The 3,426-nt window shown below is 40.1% G+C and overlaps 1 protein-coding gene across 1 annotated transcript; it reads right to left on the bottom strand.

Moving 5' to 3' along the window:
- Positions 1-476: 476 nt before the first annotated feature.
- On the bottom strand, positions 477-3,191 carry LOC104960678 (acetoacetyl-CoA synthetase-like). Its single transcript, XM_010788830.1, has 3 exons — positions 2,876-3,191; positions 1,519-1,622; positions 477-620 (listed from the first exon to the last, which is right to left on the bottom strand). Exons 1-3 carry the CDS (start codon positions 3,012-3,014, stop codon positions 489-491), a joined length of 375 nt encoding a protein of 124 aa, XP_010787132.1. The 5' UTR covers positions 3,015-3,191; the 3' UTR covers positions 477-488.
- Positions 3,192-3,426: the final 235 nt, after the last annotated feature.

The following is a 3,426-nucleotide window of genomic DNA, read 5'->3' as shown; positions in this document are numbered from 1 at the left end:
CTTACCCTACCCCCCAACCCACTGACTTCACTCACACCCCACGCTGTATCTCTTATTCACCCCACGCTGCATCTCTTATTCATACATTCATCAACTTTTTCTTTCCTCTTTTCCATTATGTTGTCTTTTGCTCGTTGTCCTATGCTTGCTCCCCCCCTGTGTTGTCCTTTGCCTGTTCATGTAATGTTCATGTTCAATTTTCTTGTCCAATATGTTGTCTTCTGCCTGTTCACCCCCTTTCTGTACTTTTAATTTTTTTTTTGTAAGCGACTTTGGGTTATTGAAAAGCGCTATATAAATAAAAGTTATTATTATTATTATTATTATGTATGATTTGAATATGAAGGTGTTTTTTGCAGGAATGTAACAAAAAATGAGCGCTGTGTTGTGTGAAATGTTTTTTTTATGCATGGAATTAACACTGATCAATAAAGTCAGCATGCAGCACTGTGTAAGATTCATTTTATCATCATTTTCATCAATTTCTTTCAATACTTACTTGCAGCATAGAGAGCTACTTTGTCCTGGTCTGCATGTTTGAGCAAGTTCTCAGCGTAGTTGAGCCGAGCTCCTTTAAACCACTCTGGCACATCTGAGACCCGTTTGGATACATCCACCACCTTGTACACACACACACACACACACACACACACACACACACACACACACACACACACACACACACACACACACACACACACACACACACACACACACACACACACACACACACACACACACACACGAGAGAATCAGCACTGTAGTCAATCAAGGCCTTGTATTTTAAGCGTTGGTGACCTTGCTATCACAGAATTTGAGTAAACAAATGGGATTGTGAGATAAAAGCACTCAAATCAGAAAGTAACTACTCTACACAAGTATCAAGTCATTGCAAAAGCTGATCTTTTTACTGGACAAAATCAGTAAGCGATATGACAATTCATCATGGAATTGAATAGCCCAGCCCACTGTGCATTCATGTTAAAAACAAGCAGATAACTTATCTGCTGGGACAGCAAACCTAACAAAGGGTTAAGTGGCTGACTAAATGAATGCTTGAAAAAAAAGAATATGTGACTTGGAATTATCCATGTGTGCAAATGAGGTGTCAACCTTTATTACATAACACGCCCACCAGAGTGGCTTTGTCCTGTTTCCAAACAGCATAAGGAGGCTAGACAGTAAATGAAATAATTTAAAGATAATATTTGATAAAGATAAGGTCATTTAAAAACAATCAGTGAAACCGACTTTACCAAACAGACTTTTAATGTAGCCTTGATAAAGTAGGTGCAATGCTAATGGGAACAAATGCCATTATATTTCTATATACAGTATGTATTTTTCTAGCAGCCCTTGATTCAAAAATATATATTTTTTGAAAACTCCTGGAAATTGTGAAAATGTATTTTAATTGTATTTTTAGATTTTAGTTCTTCATGTAATACTGAAAGTGGCTGTTGGATTTATGGCTGAGACCCCTCTCTCATCCAATGCTCCAGCAGAGGTTGGACTCACCTCTTCATAAGGTTTTGAGCTCACTACTCCACAGAAGCGCCACACTTCGGACCAGAAATCTGGGTAGCTGTCCACCGACCACTGGTACAGGTCATTGTAGTTGGCTAATGGACAGAGAAACAGCAATTACTACAGATTCATAACACAAATATATTAATACACAGGTATGACCATCCTCTCAAACGTGAAGTTTGTACAGTTTTCAAATCAGATTGATTACTAACTCAAATACAAACTCTACTAATAGCGTTGATGCCTGGTAAAAAGCATATCTCCCATAAGGAATACACACACACATCTGCCACAGCTGTCTGTCGAGAGTGAGCGGCTGTGCGTATTGTAACAGCTATTTCATGAATAAGGGAGGGCTGACTCACATGCTATACATATTAATAATAGCATTAGTGTTTACGCCTGCAGTTTACTATCTCTTGTTTCTGTTTCTTAAAGCTGTTTTACAAAATGTAGAGAGGTTTTTATCAAGCAGGTTTTTATCCTGGGTTTAAAATACAAGTGACAGCTTTGTTTTAGGGCAGGCCAAGATGGTGGAAGAAAGTGTTGACTTTGAACCTGTCACTGTCAGTATTAACATGATGAAGTTCAGATTGATGGTTGATTTTAATTTTTTTATAAAAGTACTGGAGATCTGGACACATTCCAGCAGGTCTGGGGTTTCGAGGATGTGCTCTGCTCTGTATCAGAGAACAACACTAATAATGGGAAAGGTTCTTACGTAATTAATTTGGGGGAAGTGCTTTTTTATGTGACGTATTGTGTCTTTTTACACTGTGCAAAGACAGAGTGGCAAATAAGGTTGACTTCAAAAATGTTATCTAAATATGTCTCTTCCTCCATCTCCCTCTCTTTTCAGTACCAAGCAGAGCAGGTTATTTATAATTCCTTCAGAATTCCCAAAAATGAACACGCTTCAAAGATGCAAATACAAAATGCTGATCTCTTTCATCAGGAACTTGGAGTGAGCTGCTGTGTGTATTTTAACAGCTAGTTTGATCAAAAAGGGAATGCTGAGTCACATGTCATACTTATCAATAATACCATTACACCTGCAGAGAGTGTATATACCGGTGCAATATCTCTACAACTGAGCACCCCCTTTACATGGTTGCAAACCAAAGCTAGCTTGTAAAAGCACTGTAAATCCGCTTTAGACAGTGGCAATTTAGAGGTATTGTAAGCCCATTGTAGGTAAGGTTATTAGATAGCAGAAGGAGGACACTGTTTCTAATTTTATATTTGACTCAGATATCCAGCTGCAGACGCTCAATACTAGCCGACATGTATAACACAATGTGTCTCTCTGTCTGTCTGGGTCGTTGTCTGCCTCCTCTCTACTCACCCAGATTAAGCCCGTAGTCCTTGTTGACCTGTATCCTAAATTTGTCCATCTGTGTGTTCTTCTTGGAGTCCGGGTACCACAGCACCTTGCTCTCCATGTCCATAATCTCCTCGCTCTTCCCTTCCGTGTCTTTAGACATATTGTACTTTGTCACGTCCCTTAGTCAGATGCGAACCACCGGTAAGTGCGAGCTCCTTGCTGAAGCTAAACTGTCCCTGAGGAGAGCGCTTGTGTTAAATAAGATCACCGGCTAGCTGCTTAGTTTGAAATGCTGGGGAATTACGGTGCGCGACAGCTAGCAGGGCTCTCTGTCAAAGGCAAGCGTGACGCGGCCGAGGAAAACCGACAGACCACGCCCCGGCGTCATGACGTAGCAGAGCGAGCTGCGTTCAAGAAAGCAGTGTTCATTCGTTCATTATGTACATATGGAAAAAACAAATGTCTGTTCAACAGTGTTCTGAAAAGCTCCGATTCCGAAACAGGGAAAAAAGTATTGTTTAATGGAGCTTCAAGAGGGTTCCGAGCACATTAATGTAAGTATGTTCCAGAAA

The sequence above is a fragment of the Notothenia coriiceps genome, unplaced genomic scaffold, assembly GCF_000735185.1.
Source record: "Notothenia coriiceps isolate Sejong01 unplaced genomic scaffold, NC01 NC01_scaffold00001414, whole genome shotgun sequence".
NCBI lineage: Eukaryota > Metazoa > Chordata > Actinopteri > Perciformes > Nototheniidae > Notothenia > Notothenia coriiceps.
Note: the sequence above shows the minus strand (reverse complement) of the source record. Positions and strands in the feature narration are given on the sequence as shown.

Excerpts from the sequence above, each read along its gene's own strand:
- LOC104960678 (XM_010788830.1), bottom strand. The coding sequence starts at position 3,014 with ATGTCTAAAGACACGGAAGGGAAGAGCGAGGAGATTATGGACATGGAG. Across the intron at positions 1,623-2,875 it reads GGACTACGGGCTTAATCTGG|CCAACTACAATGACCTGTAC; the intron begins GTGAGTAGAGAG and ends TCTGTCCATTAG. Across the intron at positions 621-1,518 it reads GCTCAAAACCTTATGAAGAG|GTGGTGGATGTATCCAAACG; the intron begins GTGAGTCCAACC and ends TGTGTGTACAAG.